The 18,324-nt window shown below is 46.6% G+C and overlaps 1 protein-coding gene across 1 annotated transcript in view; it reads right to left on the bottom strand.

Annotated features, from left to right (window-relative positions):
- ST8SIA4 (ST8 alpha-N-acetyl-neuraminide alpha-2,8-sialyltransferase 4) overlaps positions 1-18,018 on the bottom strand; it is a 98,345-nt gene extending 80,327 nt beyond the window's left edge. Inside the window, exons 1-2 of the mRNA XM_035100005.3 lie at positions 17,603-18,018; positions 4,032-4,163 (exon numbers count right to left, since the gene is read on the bottom strand). Of these exons, the coding sequence (XP_034955896.3) occupies positions 4,032-4,163; positions 17,603-17,715 (245 nt within the window). The 5' untranslated portion in view covers positions 17,716-18,018. The remainder of the gene's footprint in view (positions 1-4,031; positions 4,164-17,602) is intronic.
- Positions 18,019-18,324: the final 306 nt, after the last annotated feature.

Here is an 18,324-nt window from a genome sequence, read left to right as displayed (position 1 = left end):
TGGCCCCACACCCTTCTTCTTCCCTCTTCGGCCTCCCCCTCTTCCTTCCAACTGCCAAAACGGCACCGTCCTGCCTCCTAAAGATGCGCTGTCAATTAAGCTGGAGGTGGATTAACGCTTTCTAATCCGGGGTGTAATAATTCTTCCATCCTAAACTGAAACTGACACGGGGACAAACAGAAGAAGACACCTTCACCCCAGTATGGTTCCCCTTCATCACTTATACAGCCCAACAAGACAACGACAAAAACTTACCGTCAGCATACAAATCAATATGGCTAACCTAATCAAAACACCCTCCCTCCCCACTCACACAAGAAACTAAGGATCACCACAGCCAACCACAAATGAACAATCACATCCTAAGACAAATCCCGACCTCTCTCACCAACAAAGAAGCACAAACAAACAACAGAGAACCTGCACAAACGACGCTGATGCCGAACCCCTACACATATCAAGAAAAACAGAAACATTGGCAATCCACCACACCCAACTCCCCATCCCACCCACCTCTTTCCCCCCTTCCTCATAATGTCTCAACAAGTAAAATTGATGTGTAAAAATGATACATGGAAGGGGGGGGAAAAGAGACATTGCACTACCTTTGTAACCCAAGAAAATCCTTAATAAAAATAATTATTTAATAATAATAATAATAATAATAATAATAATAATAATTCCATCCTGGGGCTAATCCGTTACAGAAGGCAAAACTTCACTCCAACCCAACACATGACAGAGACTCATAGTGGCTTAATCCTATAACCCCAGTCAATGGAAACCAGCACCCATTGTAATAGCACCCATTAGAGGAAAGTGCATCAGGCCATAGTCTCAACCGAGAGACTGCCTGCACACACACCAAGCCATCACATGGTGCTGCAGAGCCATGCAGTTCACACATCACAGTAAAGCATACTTAATGGTAATGAATTTGGACTCTTGCTCCTCCCCATCACCACACTGAGGATACAAAGCACAATGCATGCATGGCTTATCATTACTTTCGGACTATGGGGCATGTTTTGCTCCCAACAAACCATAATGAAAAGCTGAGAGTTGATTTTGGCTCATCGACCATGATGATCACAACCCCTCATTCAGACAAAATGCTAAACCGGAGCTAGAAGCGAAGGAGTAGAGCGGGCACAATCAGGCCATGCATAGTAAACCATTAAGTTGGTTTACCGTGATGTGCTCACCCCATCACTGTTAAGTGTGGCAGGAGTAGTAACTATGCTGCAACACCGTTATAGGTCATCCAGGTGAGCTGTCACTTGTCAGGTCCAAGATGCTGTGGTAGGTGCCATGCAACAATGTGGGGCAATGTTTCTTCTGCCACTACTGATCTGGACTGCCTGGTTACTGATACGCCATCTGTTCACAATGTCTGCAAGGGAGAATGCCTGACGTGCAGCTTTAGTCAAGATATTTCACACCTATCAATACCCAGCAATGATCGAATCTCAATTCTACAATTAAGTTAAATTATGCCAAATGAACAGATTCCTATAACGGGATTTTCATTTTCAGCCCAGAACTTAGACTTTTGCAATTTGCCTCTTGTGTGAAGGAGCAGGAAGGAGGCTGAAAGGAGGTAAATAAATCCATAATGGCAAGGATTAAAAAAATGTCTGCTGACAGCAATCATGGCTTGTGTCCTTTGAATTGCCAAGCCCCTAATGCTTTTAAATGGGCAACTCCTCCTGGGCTGTAACTGACTCAAACTGGCTTTGAAACTAAAAGGATAAGTGGGACCCACAAACAAAATGTTGCTGTGTGCAGTGATCCAGTTTGGGGTTCCATACACACAGCTATGTCCTCTCGTAGGACACTCCATCCCACCCTGTTTTTCCTCACCCTGCTGGCCCCACATTCTGTGACCAATAAGCATGCTCAGTTCTGCTTATTCATCTGTTTGGAAATGTAAGGGGAGAGTAAAAGTATTTTTGGACTTTTGCAAAATTTGAGGTTTCCCCAAGTCAGCCAGTACTTCCCTCTTGGGTGGGGATGGTCCAGTCTTGCCTACACAAAGATCCACATCCAGAAAATTGAACTTCTTCTTCTTCTTCCTCCTCCTCCTCCTCCTCCTCCTCCTCCTCCTCCTCCTCCATTTGTCCCCCCTCTAGGCGACTTCCAACAAGTATAAAAGCATAATAAAACAACAGTCTTAGTCTTTAGTATTGCATGAACCATCAATCCCAGATGAAGATATGACCAAAACACGCTAGAAATCTGACCCTGAACCACCTTTAAAAGATACAAGCACTAGCCTTCCCAGAGTAAAGGGTGTGACGGTTACCTATGTATAGTGCTGGAGGGGAAATAGTTAACTGGGTGACCCAATCAGAACCCAAGGGGGTGGAGTCAGAAGGACTATAATAACCAGCCCTGAGGGGTAGTACAGTAGTTGTTGAGGAGTGGAGTTGAGAGAAGAGGTTGAGGGAGTTAGAGAGTCTGTGGGTGGGCTGAGTTAGTGTGGAGAAATAAGAGGAGTTCGGAACAGTTAATTGCTAGGAAGTGCAGAGAGGAACTGCTTGCAGGAAGGAGGGTGGCGGATTACAGCGAGAGAGCAGGAATAGGAAGGTATAGGCCGGTATAGGTAACAATTGTTTATGTTGACTGAAGACTTTTGTTGCAACCACACGCTTGTTAAACTGCAAACTAATAAACATCATTTTGTGTTACAATTTAACCCTGACTGGACTCTGTATTGTACCATTTAGAGACTGGTTGGTGGCAGCGGGAGAACTCAGTGGTGGCACAGGGATCAATAGATGATGAAATGTCCAGAGCCACAAAGGGTTGGAAGGCTCCCAGCACAAGAGAAAACAGTCCTTAACTGTCCTTAAAAATAACCAGTAATGGGAAAGATCATAGGAAAATATCAGGCTGCACAATGCCTGGTGGCCCAAGTCCTGTCCAGGATATAATCTGCACCACTAAGAACGGATCGTGTTGTTCCTTTACTGTAGAGTAACCAAGGCCACTTTCACACCATGCATTTAAAGTGCTATGATACTGCTTTAAGCAGGAAAGAACTATATGCAAACATACCACCCCAAATATTATCACTTTATTCCTGTGAATAATGGGGTTGCAAGGGAATTGTTTTCTGGAAGAAATTAACATGGAAATGAGAACTAAACTCCCACTATATTTCATTAGATTTTCCAGAAATGGTTTCCATGTGAAAGCTCACATATAGCGTGGAAATTAAATTAGGAGAAAGGAATAAATTGATGTGTGGATGTATCCAGGGAGAGACTTGCAGCCAGATGTGAGCCCCAACACCTCTCACTTTAAAAGATGTCCCTTTTCCTTCTCACAGAATAAAATGGAAACCCCCCCCCAGCCCCGTTTTGCCATTGTGGTTTTAGACTGATGCAACGGAAAACGAAAGATATGACTCAGAGACACAAACCCTTCAAAAGCAAGCAACCGCACTTTATTTTAACAGAAGTGATTTGCTGATACTTTTTTCTTAACCAAGTATGTACAATGATATTAGTAAGATCAAAAAAGAGGGAAAAGATCAGTAAGTCAAGTGTACTGAAATGCAAGTTGTCAGAATCACTGTTGGCCATTTGCTTTTACAGTGATGAAACAGTGGGATCATTCACAGGCGAAGCCTTCCAAGAGCCATCAAACTAGAGGCCTCCTGCAGATTTCTTTTAATGCAACTCTGCACATATTAATTAGCCCTATGCCATTAATATCTTTTTTGTGCTTTATTATACAGCACACTGAAATGGTGAGACCAAGCCAGTCAAACTTACTGGATGCCCTTATACAGACCCGATTCTGCATGGAGAATTTAGTTTAATAAAGGATTCAGTTTTGACTGAAGGAATGTTCAAAATTAAAGAGACACCTTTTACACTGGAATCCCCAAACTTTTGTCTTCCACATTGCTAAAAACCAACAGCTGTAAAGACAGACAGATTTGCCAGTCCTCACTTGCATATACCCAGTTACGAGCTACCACAATGTATAAATGAGCTCTGTGTGTTATTTAAGGTACTCACCTTATTTCCAGTACCAAGGAAGAATTGATTTTCCATCTTTCTACGGAATGCTGGAACATTGAAGAGCCACTCTTTTGGTTTATTTTATCAGAGCTATTGACCATTGATCTACTTAAACTTAGCTCACCGTCTCTGAAAACACAATGCAAAAAGAGAGCGTTAAAAATTAGCTCGGCACTAGCCACCCAGAAACCATTTTTTTCCTGCCGTATCTACATCACAAACAGCAGTGGTGTTTTATTTACAGCATATCCATGTAGGATCGTGGCTCTGCACCAAGCACCCACTGGATCACTTCCTACTCCAAGGGTGACTGAGAGCCTTTCAGTTTCTCGCAATGCCCTGGGGCACCTTACCTGGTGTCATTTCAAGGTATTGAAAAGAGAACATGGGAAGAACAGGGCAGGTGTCAACATCGCCACTAGTCCCTACCAGAGTACCAGGTCTGGAAAGCTAGCTGTTGATACCAGACCTATTTATATGTTGAAGGCCAATGGTAACCACCTGCCCTTTGATGAGGAAGAAGCATGTCGAGGGGCAAACACAGACAACATCAAGGCCTGCTCTGGTCAGAATGTCTCCTTCTTTCCCCACCCCCTCCCAAGTTTGCATGTTATCTTAAATTTGTAAGCCACCTTGGGTGTCTTGGCATTAAGTCAGTATATAAACACAATGAATAAATATGCCCATGGCAAATATGGTCAATGAATAAATCTTTCTATACTCATTGTTGGGCCTGGGCAACGTACTGATACATCGCCCAGGACTGGTTTGAGGGCCAGAGCGCAATGGCACCTTCACTCCACAGTATATCACAGGTGGGGCTTGCCTGTGCCTGACTCCCTCTGCCGCCAGCACCCAGAGAGAGGAACAAGATACATTGTCCCCATGAGGAGAGCTGAGGCAGTTTCACCCCAGCGCCTTGTGGGGCCGGGGACGATGCAGCTTGTTCCTCCATCCGCTTTTCAACATTGTGACGTATCGCCATATCACGATGTTTGGCTGGTGTTACACTGCAATGCTGAAAAGCTGATATCACCCAGCCCTACTCATTGTGAAATTTAGTCAGGCGAAGGGCTATAGGTTAGTGGTAGAGCTTCTGCCAGATTCAACCCCCAGCATCATTAGGTAAGGCTGGGAATGTACCCTGTGCGAAACTTTGAAAGGCCACCACCAGTCAGTGTGGCGAGTACTGAACTAGATGGACCAGTGGTCTGACTCGGAATAAGGCAGCTTCCAAAAATCCTCTCTCTCCCTTCAAAGAAACAAACTGTTTTTAATTGGCTGCAACAACCTTCAGAAACTGTTATGTACTGAGCTGAATCCTAGAACAATAGGATTCAGAATCAGCGGGAGCTACCCAATCCAACTCCAGGTGGAAGTGAATCCGCAACCTGATTGGCCTGCTGGAGCAGCCAATCAGGCGGCTGGCAGAAGTGAATCTGCTACCTGATTGGCCTGTAGGAGCAGCCAATCAGGCTGCAGGCAGAAGTCAATCCACAATATAATTGGCCCACAGGTGTAGCCCTGAAGTAGCCAATCACGCAAGGCCCATTGTGTAAATAATGTATATAAGCAGATGGTTTTGGGAAAAGAGCCATTCGTCTTCTCTTCTCCTCCTTGATGACTATGAGCTGAATAAAGAGCATGAAATTCACTCTCGACTCCGAGTATATTTCACTGGCGACGAAGGTGGGATCCTGCTGAGCTGACCGCCACCACGCACTGCACCGCAGCACCGCCACCTGCTGCACCGCTGCATCGCACCGTGCATCCAGGCTTCAGCTCCAGGACCCAAGGAACCCAGAATGGCAACCGACAGCAGCTTCTCGCCATTCAAACCAGCATCAGGAGACTGGGAAGGGTACGCCGCCCGTTTCAACTTCCTCCTGCAAGCGAAAGAAGTCACCAACGATGCCATGAAGAGGGCGACATTCTTCAGCGTCTGTGGAGAGGAGACGTTTGAAATCGCCCGGGCTCTCCTTGCACCTAGAGATGTCGCTACCGTCTCTTACAAAACAATAATGGAACGGCTGAAGGAGCACTTCTCACCACAGCCCTCGGTGGTAGCTTGCCGAAATGCCTTCTACGCAAAGCGGCAAGCCCCGGGGGAAACCATAACTGGGTTTGTGACCTCCCTCCGCCAAGCCGCCCGGTTATGCAACTTCTCAGAATTGGAGAACATGCTTTGTGACCGCCTCGTCGGTGGCCTGAGGGACGAGATGTTGCAACGACGCCTCTACGCCAAAAAAGACCTCACGTTCCAGATTGCTCTGGAGGAAGCCCTGGCAACCGAAGCCGCCGAGAGGTCAACGCAAGAGGCACGACCGGCCCCGCCATCCCAACCGAGGGTCTACCACGAAGACCTCACCGACGAATCCGAATCTGACAGGGAGGAAGTACACCGAGTACAGCGGCGCACTCAAGCAGCACACACACCACAGCAGCCTCGACGAGAAGGAGGGAACTGTGCAAGCTGCGGGGAGAACCACGAGAGGAGGACCTGTCGTTTCCGCAACGCAGAGTGCAGGCAGTGCAGAAAATTGGGACACATCGCCCGGGTGTGTCGGGCTCGACTCACCCGTCGACAAGCATCAGATGACCGACCCAGGAGCCCCAGGTCACACGGCACCATGCACCAAGGCAACTCAACGGAGATCACGGACTACCAGGTATTCCAGTTGCCCCATCCCAGCACAGAGAAAATTTATATAGAGGTACAGATAGAGGGAGCCCCATGCCGCATGGAGCTGGACACGGGTTCAACTCTATCCATAATCTCGGCCCGAACATTAAGGGAACTGTGCCCTAATGGGGGTCCCAAACTAAGGCCGGCCCCATTCACCCTCCGGGACTTCCAGAAACGTAAGGTCCCTACTATGGGGGTGGGGACCTTCAGGGTGCAATATCGAGGGCGAAAGCAACAATTGGACTTGCTGGTAGTTAAGGGCCCCTACGTTAGCTTACTGGGACTGGCATGGTTTGGACCTCTGGGGCTAGCCGTTACCGGGGTGAACCGCACTAGCTTACAAGTGGACGTGGACGCCATATGCAAAGAGTTTCCAGGGGTTTTCGATGGGGCATTGGGACGATATACAGGACCCCCCATTGCCCTACAGCTAGACCCCGCTGTACGACCCATCAGACACAAGGCCCGCCGGGTCCCGTTCGCCCTGAAACCCCGCATAGACGAGGAATTGGACCGGCTCGTGGAGCAAGGAGTGCTGGAGCCGGTGCCCAACGCCCCCTGGGAAACTCCAATTGTCACACCCGTCAAGCCTAACGGTTCGGTCCGCATCTGTGCAGACTACAAATGCACCATAAACAAGGCTCTCACGGCCCATGCATACCCAGTGCCAGTGGTCAGCCATGTCCTCGCCACCCTGGCTGGGTCAAAAATCTTTGGCAAACTGGACTTGGCCCAAGCGTATCAACAGTTGCCTGTGGACGAAGCCACAGCAGAGGCTCAGACGATTGTGACGCACAGAGGGGCATTCAGAGTAAAGCGGCTGCAATTTGGCGTTAGCGTGGCACCAGGCATATTCCAGAATCTAATGGACTCTCTCCTCAAAGGGATTCCTGGCGTCACCCCCTTCTTCGATGATGTACTGATCGCCGGGCCCACACCAGAGGAATTTGAGGACCGCCTCCGCTCCGTCCTGCACCGTTTCCAGACGGCGGGCCTCAAGGTGAAGCGGGAAAAGTGTTTACTGGGAGTGCCGCAGGTGGACTTTCTGGGATTTAAGGTGGACGCAGAAGGGGTCCATCCAACCGGTGACAAGGTACGGGCCATTTGTGAGGCCCCAGCGCCCAAGAGCAAGCCCGAACTTCAGTCATTCTTGGGACTATTGAACTTTTACCATGCCTTCCTTCCACATAAGGCAGCGGTAGCGGAGCCCCTACACAGACTCCTAGATAAAAGGGCCCCTTGGGTGTGGGGCCAGCGACAAAGGGCCGCATTCCAGGCAGTCAAGGACTTGCTCGTCTCGAACTCGGTCTTAGCACACTTCGACGAGAGGCTGCCAGTGGTGCTGGCATGCGACGCCTCTCCCTATGGCATCGGCGCTGTCCTGGGACACCAACTCCCGGATGGAAGAGAGGTGCCGGTGGCATACTTCTCCCAGACGCTTGCTGCAGCCGAACGAAACTACTCACAGATTGACAAGGAGGGTCTGGCAATCGTGAAGGGCGTAAAAAAATTCCATGATTTCTTGTACGGGCGGCCCTTTACCATAGTGACTGACCACAAGCCGTTGCTTGGCCTGTTTGCCCCTGAGAAGCAGACCCCCCAAGTGTTGTCTCCACGTGTCCTCAGGTGGTCAATTTTCCTTGCCGGCTACCAGTATGCACTAATCCACCGCCCTGGGAAGGCGATGGGCCACGCAGACGCCCTCAGCAGGCTACCACTACCAGAAACAGGCCCCGACCCAGCGCCTGCACAAGAGGTTATGACCCTGGAGCTGCTTCCCGACCGACCCATTCAGGCACAAGAAGTTGCGCACCATTCCACAAAAGATAGGGTCGTCGAGAGTGAATTTCAGAAACATTTGCCCCCCCCATCTTCCCAAGAGACATAAGCTTCCTGCTAGGGTATTGCCCCTCAAGCCCTCTAGCATCACTGCATCCTAAAAAAAAATATTAGTTTTTTTGCCCACAAAAAGCTATTGCTACAATAAATTGTTTTTTTCAAGTGCTATAGGAAAGTTGGCTGTTTTCCTGCTGTGGTAGAAGAACAAGGCTGTGTATTTTTTTAAACTCTGAACATCCACTAGATTCTGATAGATTTCTGTAGGTAGCTTTTACATTGTGTGAAAGATTACATAACACACAAACTGAGGAAATATCAGGAAAAACAGCGTGATGTGAAGTCTGAATGCAGCCAACGTTGTTCTGGGATTGCAGAGCAGAAAGGAAGCACACTTTGACTTCCGACATTGGCCAAGAGGACCAAAGACCACTGAATGATTGAACTTCCAGGAAGAATATCATGGAATGGAGCAGGGGAAACCAACATGGTTCCATCCATCAGCCAGAGAAGAAGCAGCTACAAGAGACTTGCTTTCCTTCTCCTTGCCGGGAAGAATCCTTGGCTCCAACAGTCAATTTTCTTGGGAATGCAGAAGCAAAGGAAAAGGATACTGTACTCCAGCCCATTCATCTGCCACACAAACAAAGATCCACCAGCCACTATTCTAGCAACAATACCATTATTAAGGGATGGGAGAGAAATTCAGTTCTGTTTACATTTTATTCTGAATCTTGCCCAGCAGCATAACTCCATTGTTTGTTTCCTGCCAACAAAATGTGTTCTGAAGCCAGTATGTTGCTGGCTGACAAACTTTGATTTGTTTTATCTATGGCTTGGTATTATGTGTAAACCCAGCACTCTTCCTAAACCATGGTTTGTTTCACCATCACGCCGCAGGTGCTTGCCAAGTTATAATGACATGAGACAACGGCAGCTGGGAAACAATAAAATTCTGAGGGGAAAACAAGCCAAGATTTGTTTTATCACCCAAGAAACAACTTGTAGCTAGTGTTATGTGTGAACCAAGACACTGCATATGTGAAGTTGGTTGAGAAACTGACACAACTTCCACAGTGAAAACAGATGCAAAGAATTCATACAGCTATTCTGCAATCTTGCTATCTATTTCTAAATCAATGGCTCCAAACTTGAACTTACATTTTGCCAATACAAACAGCAACTTCCCAGTTCCCACCTTGATGCCAAACTGTTTTTGAAATCTGGCTGACTTCTTCCCTTGGAAATTCACGTCATAATAAGCTAGCTAAGTCTCCACTCTATATTCATGTCCTCACCAGCCAAACTGACAATAGTAGAACTTACTCCCAAGCCTGCATAGTATTGCAGCAGAAGCCTATAGCATGCTAACAGGCTGTCTTTTGCCACAAGAGACTAACATGGCCTCCCTTTCTGAAATTATTTTGTATGAAATCATTGGGCTGGGCTGTATGAGTAGGAGTCCTGTTTGGCTTGCTTCCTGACAACGTATAAACTTCTTATTTTCTTATTTTCCATGAGGCAAGATTCTCATGCATTAGGCAACACAGCGCTCTCTCTCTCTCCATTCTAACCTGCACATTTCTTAAATTCAGTATGTTTAAAACTAGTAGAATGAGCAAGAACAGATATGTTCTTCCTACCTATGGAAAGCTCTTCCCACCAAAAAGACCTCCTCTTTCTGATCAAATACGTACGCAGAATATTTCTTTGCCAATTGAGAAAGTCCAGCCACTTCTAGGGACACACATGCCAGGTCTAACTACATGGTCCATCTAGTCTAGTATTGTTCACTGTGACTGCCAGCAGCTCCCAAGAGAGTCTTCCCCGTTACCTGCAACCTAATCCTTTTAACTAGAGACACTGGTTATTCAACCTGGAACATGAACTGTGGTGCCTTCTCAAAACATTCACTAAATAAATAAATAGAAAGATAAATAGATAAATACTTAGAAGTATACCGGCTGTGCTTGTGGAATGGCTTCTGCAAAAGAAAGTCCAGGAAACCATCACAGTTCATGTGGCTGGTTGCTCAACAGATTGCTTTAGCCCTAATACTTCCTGTTGCACAACCAGCTTCTGCTATTGCAGCTGTGGCACTGGAGTTCATACTGCTCAACCACTTTTCGTGCCTTTCCACTAGCCCAGCAGCTTCTCCTGTGCCGGCAAGTGAAAGAGAACACCGAACCCGGGTCTGAGCATCCGCATGCAGCCTCTCATCAGCAGATCGCAAGTCACTTCAAATGTCTGTGGAATTTTGTGCACTGCAGGTAGAAATGTTATCCAATACATTGGTATGCATAGAGGCTTTAGTTTGCTCAAAAGCATCCAGGAACCTGACTATGTGAAGAAATTATAGGATCAATGATCATACATTAATATATACTGGATTTGCACCTCATCCGATATGCAGTATTGATTTACAGCTAAGAGTGCCACCTACTGAAAAACCAAACACGCTTTACTCCTCACTTCAGATACAATTATTTTTGTGGGATGGGGAAGGATTTTCAAATTAAAAACCATGGTCTTTAAAGTGTCATGCCGTGAAGAATAATTATATGATCTTCAATGAACACTACTTATATGAATCCAGAGGGAAAGAGCAACATAGAGATTCATTACAAGGTGTTTTTCCGTCTTCTAATTCAATACACAATATATTCCAAAAAGCCCTCGCAAAACAACCACCACTGATTTTCCTTCTTTATCCTCTGCTGCATTGCAATATACACTTCAAAAGAAAGAAAGAAAGAAAGAAAGAAAGAAAGAAAGAAAGAAAGAAAGAAAGAAAGAAAGAAAGAAAGGCATTAAATTGCAATGGAAAGGATTCTTGCTTGTGCTGGAATAAGTGTAGTCCATTAGAACTTTCAGGAAGTGAGTGGCCTGGGGAGCAGAAGTTGGCTTTTCACAACGTTTTTGTCCCTAAAAGTGCTAATGCTTGAAATACAGCAGACCCAGGAGCTCACAATTTACTTGGAGTGCCCACCAACAGATTTAAAGTGCATTAAAGCAACCTTAAATCTGTTGTGGGCACTCCAGGTCCCAACTGTTTATCATTAAGACATTTCTCCAAATCCCCACTCAAGGATGCATTTGGTTCATGTTTACTTTCACTTTGTCATTTAAAAGACATTCTTTCAACTAGCAAAACTATGACACTGTCCTTGGGATCTTAGCAACATCCGATTGCTTTTAAATCCCACTGGGACTTCAATGTGCTTAATGTTAGCTGGATCATGCCTCTCTGGTCCTTACTTGAGCTACTGAACATAATTTTTATGACCCCACCAATGTTTTTAAGCAGAACCTCTCTTTATGTATTGCTTATTTATTCACCACGGCAAAGCCTTACCCTAGTTTAAAAGCAAGCTTCTTCTTTTTACAGAAACTGTGAAGCAATATCCTACAAAAGGGCAAGTCAGGCTTAACTTTAAACCCAAAGCCAAATCTAGTAAGACAATTCATCGAAAGACGCATCATGCATATTATCAGCAGTCAGCATTTACAACACTCTTAACACAAGAAAGCATGCTTTGTTGTTTGTGGCAAGTAGGCAGAGCATACACAGAACAAGAATGTATTTCTAGATTTGTAAGGAAGTTGTCCAAAAAGTAACTCAATTGCTACTTCGATGGTCCATAGGGCTATATATAATAGCTGCATAAAAAAACGAATTTTAGCCCATGTAGATTCTCATGCAATCTACACTTGCTGAAATTCTCTCCTGTTGTTATTGTTTAGTCGTTTAGCCGTGTCCGACTCTTCGTGACCCCATGGACCATAGCACGCCAGGCACTCCTGTCTTCCACTGCCTCCTGCAGTTTGGTCAAACTCATGTTGGTAACTTCGAGAACACTGTCCAACCATCTCATCCTCTGTCATCCCCTTCTCCTTGTGCCCTCAATCTTTCCCAACATCAGGGTCTTTTCCGGGGAGTCTTCTCTTCTCATGAGGTGGCCAAAGTATTAAAGCCTCAGCTTCAGGATCTGTCCTTCCAGGGAGCACTCAGGGCTGAATGGATAGGCTTGATCTTCTTGCAGTCCATGGGACTCTCAAGAGTCTCCTCCAGCACCATAATTCAAAAGCATCAATTCTTCGGCGATCAGCCTTCTTTATGGTCCAGCTCTCACTTCCATACATCACTACTGGGGGAAACCATAGCTTTCTCTCTCCTACACAACTATTAAAGAGGCAGGAGTCCTTGCCTCATCTGCATCTAGCTAGCCTATGGTCCACTCATCCCTTAACTTGACTTTTACAGCCTGATTCTAAGCGAGTTTACTCAGAAATAAGTGTCACTGAGGTCAACAACTAAATGTACAGAACACAACCCTGGAATGCAAGCTGACAAGCTATGGCTGCAGGATTAGGCCCAATGCCCTGACCATTGCTTCTACAACATCATATGTGCATTCTACGACATAAAGGATATTAACTTTAAAAAGACAAATAATAGAAGCACACCGTTAAAACTAATTGCTATGGATGTTTGTTTCAAAAGGCTCTTGCACATTACTTGACCAGAAGTCTAGAGTGAGTGATGCCATGTAGCATTACTTCTCAAATAGCAGGTCCAACAGTTTGACTTGACCTCCAAAGTCACATCCTCCATTGTCTCCTGAGATAGGCAGATGTCATCATGCCAAAAAACAGTACCCGGTTCAACATCTGCACCACATGCAAAAAAAATAATGTAGAATTTATATCTAGCAGACAGCCTTTACTGAGATTAGGTATCTTAGTAAAAATGGAAGTCTTAGCTTCTTACACCAAGTTTCACTACAAAATATCTCAAAGGCAAACAGAAGTTTGGAGGCATGCTATGACTAAAACTATGCAAGAGTAGATGGTGGTTATTTCATTCAGAAGATGCTAAAGATGTCTACAGACAACATACATTTGTTTTACTTCAATGTGTTTTTATTTCAATGTTATAAAAATAGGCTTATTTTCCATGAATTCCATAAAATCTTTCAAGCAGATACTAAATAAGCATTTGAAGAATTACTGCAGAAGATATAAAATGAGAAAATGTAAACGAAGGGTGAATATATGCCGGATGCTCCTATTTGCAATATTATTTAGCTGCAGCTCTCTAATAAGCCAATCTTTTAAACAAATATTTAAAGGACTCGGAAAAAGGTTTTCTGGGGTTCGTAGAACTTTCAAGCCAAGGGCTTCACACTGGAGAGCTAGTAACAAGATCCACTATTCTGGTTAGTAAACAAAAGGCAGGTGGATTGTTGTTTTCCTCTGCCCACAGAAAAGTGACATTAACATACATGATCCAGGAGAAAGCTAGCAGGGGAGCAAAAGGCTTTCCAAAAAAACAAGAGTATTGATTGCTCCATTTACAAGCAACAAGGAGACAGGGAATACACACTCCTGTTTTGCTGTGATTTAGGGCACGTGTTTCACAATTTGGGGGGGAATTTTTTTTTTTGTCACAGATGGAAACACGGATCAGCTGCAGCTCCACTGGAGGGTCCCATCACCTTATGCAAGTCCTTGCCCTGCCAATTACTTCTTGCAAAGTTAAGTAGCATCGCAAGTACCCAGCAAAGAGCAACCAACTCTTGATTCTACATCTGTGCCGCTATTTTCCCTTCTCCTGAAACCTTGCAGTCAAATGATGGGAAAAGCCCATGGCCTTTAGGACTCTAATAGTAAAAGGGTGTTAAAGAGATCTTGTGCATAGAGGGTCATTTTAAAAGCTTTGGAGACACCCCCCTCCCCGAAAAAACTGATATGCACTCAACCTATGCTTTTAATACATCGAGGGCACTTTCAAACTGTCACTATTTTCAGGTGGGATTCAATTCTATAGCGGAAAATTCAGGTGTTACAGCTAAAGCCGATTTGGCACTCTGCAAAGTTGGAAACAACAGGAGGGAATGTACTGCAGTGTGGGATGTTTTTGGGTTTTTTGCACAGTCATATAACCTCCCTGCAAACGAAATCGAAATGAATCAATAGATCACATAGGTCATATAAACCGCCTGCAAATGTTGGACAGACACATCAGGTTGAATGCCAAATAAACAGATCACCTGGAGGCAACCAAAGTTTGGACAGGAAAGCCAACAGGGATGAGAACTTGTGATACTCATGAAACCCAACTCTCGTCAGTCCCAGCCAGCATTACCAATGGCCACAGATAATGGGAACTAATTCAGCTACTGTAATTCAACCACAAGTTCCTCATTTCTGGGTTGGAACCTAGTCTTATCTGGGAGTTTTTGATTTTGCAAATGAACTCGAAACAGGAAGGATGGGTGAAAAATAAAATAAGGGTTCTCTGCACAATGTGTTTCCCCCTCCAGAGTTGTAATGAGTGGACTCAATAGAGGAAGAAGCCTCCGCACTCGTGTTCTATGGGTTGCGCAAACTCTTCGCAGGAGAGGAGGAGCAGGAGGTTTCCTATTTAGCTGTCAGAGGAACAAAGAGCCTCGTCTTTTGTCTTTCGTACACGGGAAGCCAACGCCGATCTAAAGCCAAGCGGAGAGCCGTTTCCTCTTTGTGCAAACCTCGCAAAACCGCCGCGCGGATTTTTAGGCAGAGGAAGTGCAAAGACCCGCCCCCCCCCGCGCCTATTTTTATTTTCTTTTTTGCTCGCGGGAAAGCACTGCCGAGGGCTGGCTTCTGCTGCTTGCGTGCTCTCCGCTGGGAACCAGTTGTGCGCATCTGGCCCGGCGTAGCCCCGGGATGCAGGCAGGAGAGAGGGAGGCAGCGGAGGAACTCCAGCGGTGGGCAGCCAAAAGTACGCGCCTCCCCTTTTGGGCACGGCTGCCTAGAAAGCCGTGAAGGCGAGAGAGAGAGAGAGAGAGAGAGAGAGAGAGAGAGAGAGAGAGAGAGAGAGAGAGAGAGAGAGCGCCAGCACAGATCACTACGCGATCCGTAGCTCGCCGGTAAATTTTGGAACTGGGCTCAGGTGCGCAATGATGCCGCGTGGGAGGGGTAGCGCCGCGCGCGATCCTAAACGCAATGCGCATAAACTTCAACACCCTATACAGTAACAGCCGCAAATCCAACTGAGTCTCATGGGGCTTACTTACTCCCGGGTAAGTGAGGGGTGTTCCAGCCTTCTTGGAAGCAATTCCCATTGGACTCGAGGAAAGATGCTGCGGAGATGAGGCTGCCCGGATACAGGGAAGGCGATGCCCTCTTGCGCACGCTTGCCTCAGGCAGCCTCCAAGCCCTCCCTCCTCGGAATGAGGCGCTACCTCTTCGCCTAGCCTCCCCACACGGAACCGACGTAGGTTTTCCAAGGCGCTGGCACGCATGGAAAGGCGAGGGAGAGGGAGAGACAGGCAGGCAAGCGGAGTGACCGGCTGCATGATACTGTATCGATACTGGACAACGCGCAGGAAGGATAAAAAAAATCGCACATTGGATGGGGAGAGGGTTGCAGATTTCCTAGGCGTTTCATATACCCTCTCCACAGCATCTGTGCAAGGCAAGCACACAAAACACACACATCCCAACTCGCCCCACGCCAAACCAGCCTGCTTGAGCATTAGCTGTTATTGCCACGCTTGGAAATGCTTGCAAACTGTCACTATTTTCAGATGGGATTCAATTCTATATTCAATTCAATTCTATGCAGCAACAAATACCCTCCGCGGAGCTATCAAAGCTCTCCGGTTTGTTGCTGCTGCCGCCGACATAAATAGAACAACCTCAAGATGCCACCATCCCCACCACTCCCTCTCTCCTTGGTGTAGCTAGTTCGGCAAGCCTGCGAAAATCAAATGCGATCTTGTGCAGGATGAAAACAATAATAATACATTTTAAAAATGGGGTTTTTGTTCAAAGACTCAGACAACTTTACAATGATACGATTCTATGATTCCAAAGCAACTTTTCACAGGTTTTAAAGCTTTTAAAAACGAAACAACAACTCACCACGCGTGACAGACGAGAAAGGACAACAAAGCCCCAAGTGGGAAGCCACACGAGACTTTTGGGGTTTTTTGGGGGGGGGGTTGACAATAAAAAAGAGCGACAAGAAAGAAACATATGGGGATCTTTGTAAGAGATGAGGCGCGTGTTTCTATAGCGAGGCACTGACAAGCAGGGAGAGAGAATAGTATTTAGAGTCCCAGGGAACTTATCCTACGTGCCACTGAACTAGCTAAGAATAAAACTTCAAGGGGATCAAGAGAGGCCGAAATCTCAAACACGCTCGCTGAGAAGCAAGTCCCGTCAGTGGGACCTGGAGACAAATCGCCTTTCCGGCCTTATTATCCTCCTAGTGGATCCATTCATCTCATTCTGAGGGTAACTAGCGAAGGGGGCTACTGAAGTTAGCACGCTTAGGATCGCGCTCCGCAACAGCTCTTAGAAGGCTCACTCCCCTACTGTGGGCGTGGTACAAGGGGGACTTGTCAGGAACGCTGCTCTGGGACAGCAGAGAGAGAAGGCAAACCCCACCATTTCTTGCGCACTTACTTGGGAGTAACTCCCAGTGCACAGCAGTCAAGGATGCGGCTAGGAGTTCCGGGTAAAACGTTCGGTGGTAGCCAAACTTCGGAGAAATGCCACTCCCCCTTATCAACACAGAAACATAACAGAGCCGGCGTGACACCGCTTTCTGCATTGCAAACCTCCCGCTACTTTCGTACCAGGAGCTAGGAATTTATTTATTTTTTAAAAAAAGCAAAAAAAAAAAAACGCACCCCATCCCTTCGCTTTGTTCAGCTTATCAATTGCAAATTAACCCAGCCGGCGTTAATCATTTGAGGCCACTTTTTTTTTTTTACCCCCGCGATTTATTTCTGCATTTGCAAGGCATCTTCTCCTGGATCCCATCGGAACGCTTAATTAGGCGGGGGGGGGTGTTCTCAGGCTACAGATCAAAGCACGCGAACATCATCAAAAAGGAGGCAGGTCTGATGAATGGAAAGCGGCGAGGTCCAGGGGGGCAAGCCGAACGCGGCGCTTGCATCTTAGCCGCTCTTTCCCCCTTGGTCAAGAAAAATAAAATAAAAGGTGTGTACAGAGAGACAGACAGCAGACAGACATCCAGACCCTTTGCATTTACCCGTTGGCTTGTGTCTCCTGGTGCTCCTCCGTTCTCGCAATCTCTTTTGTCTTGTAAAAAATCAGGAGGATACTTATCGTGCAGATAGTCCACCGCTTCCTAATCGAACGCATGTCTCCTTCCTCCGGCAAATAGGCGTGCGCGCGTTTGTGTGTATGTTCCTTCTGTTTCCTTTGTTTGGCAGGATGGGTTTTTTTTAAAAAAAAAAGGAGAGGAGAAAAAGAGCAAGGGCTCAAATTAAGAACAAGCAGCAAAAAATCAAAAGCCGGCGTGATGCTGGAGGGATCAAAGGCGACGGCGGCGGCTTTTTCCCCTGGGCAAAGTCCTCTTGCCCACGCGCTCCCGCGAGCTCCTAGCTCCAGCCTCTCTGCGCTCCTCTCACGCTGCCTTCCAGTTTAGGTAACAGCAGAGGCGGTAGCCGCCAGTCTCCGGGGCGTCACTTAGCCCCGCCCTCCTCCTGGCGGTGAAATGATGAGCCGAGCCCGGCCAATAGGGGGCCAGAGGAGGCGGAGACGGCGGCTGCCCGAACTTTAAAACAGCTCCCGGCTCGTAGCTGCTCAGCAAAGCGGAGAGAAAAAGGATCTATAGCAAGCAAGCGGCATTTCTTCCATCTAAGGGGTTGCAATTCAGTCCCGGGGCGCAGTTTTGCTCGGAAATAAGATCTAAATGAACGCAACGGGGTTTAGGGAGCGTGCGCAGGATTGCTGCCATAGAACTGCCTT

Source organism: Zootoca vivipara, chromosome 10 (genome assembly GCF_965207765.1).
Source record: "Zootoca vivipara chromosome 10, rZooViv2.hap1.1, whole genome shotgun sequence".
NCBI lineage: Eukaryota > Metazoa > Chordata > Lepidosauria > Squamata > Lacertidae > Zootoca > Zootoca vivipara.
The sequence above is the reverse complement of the archived record's forward strand: the minus strand, read 5'-3'. Positions and strand labels throughout refer to the sequence as shown.